Here is a 224-nt window from a genome sequence, read left to right as displayed (position 1 = left end):
AGGGCTGGCGCTGTTGCGGGCAGCCCTCCTGCGTGAGGCCGGGAAGCCTCCGGAGGAGCGTGGGACGCAGCAGCAGCTGGGTCCTGCTGGGCGTGGTGTGTAGAGCCAGCAGTGCTGAGCCCTTCCGGTGGTTCTTCCGCGTTTGTGTTGCCGCTGGAGCGCAGGAGCGTTTCCAGAACCCCTCTCCCGCCTTGAGCCTGGTCCCGTGCGCGCTTGGGCAGGGG

At 69.2% G+C, this 224-nt stretch overlaps 1 protein-coding gene across 1 annotated transcript in view; it reads left to right on the top strand.

Moving 5' to 3' along the window:
- LOC104517186 (heterogeneous nuclear ribonucleoprotein H-like) overlaps positions 1-95 on the top strand; it is a gene marked incomplete at its 3' end in the record, with an annotated part of 6079 nt that extends 5984 nt beyond the window's left edge. Inside the window, exon 12 of the mRNA XM_010161765.1 lies at positions 3-95. Within this exon, the coding sequence (XP_010160067.1) occupies positions 3-95 (93 nt within the window). The remainder of the gene's footprint in view (positions 1-2) is intronic.
- Between the last annotated feature and the right edge of the window lie 129 nt (positions 96-224).

This window comes from Eurypyga helias, unplaced genomic scaffold, assembly GCF_000690775.1.
Source record: "Eurypyga helias isolate BGI_N326 unplaced genomic scaffold, ASM69077v1 scaffold43391, whole genome shotgun sequence".
Taxonomy (NCBI): Eukaryota; Metazoa; Chordata; class Aves; order Eurypygiformes; family Eurypygidae; genus Eurypyga; species Eurypyga helias.
The sequence above is the reverse complement of the archived record's forward strand: the minus strand, read 5'-3'. Positions and strand labels throughout refer to the sequence as shown.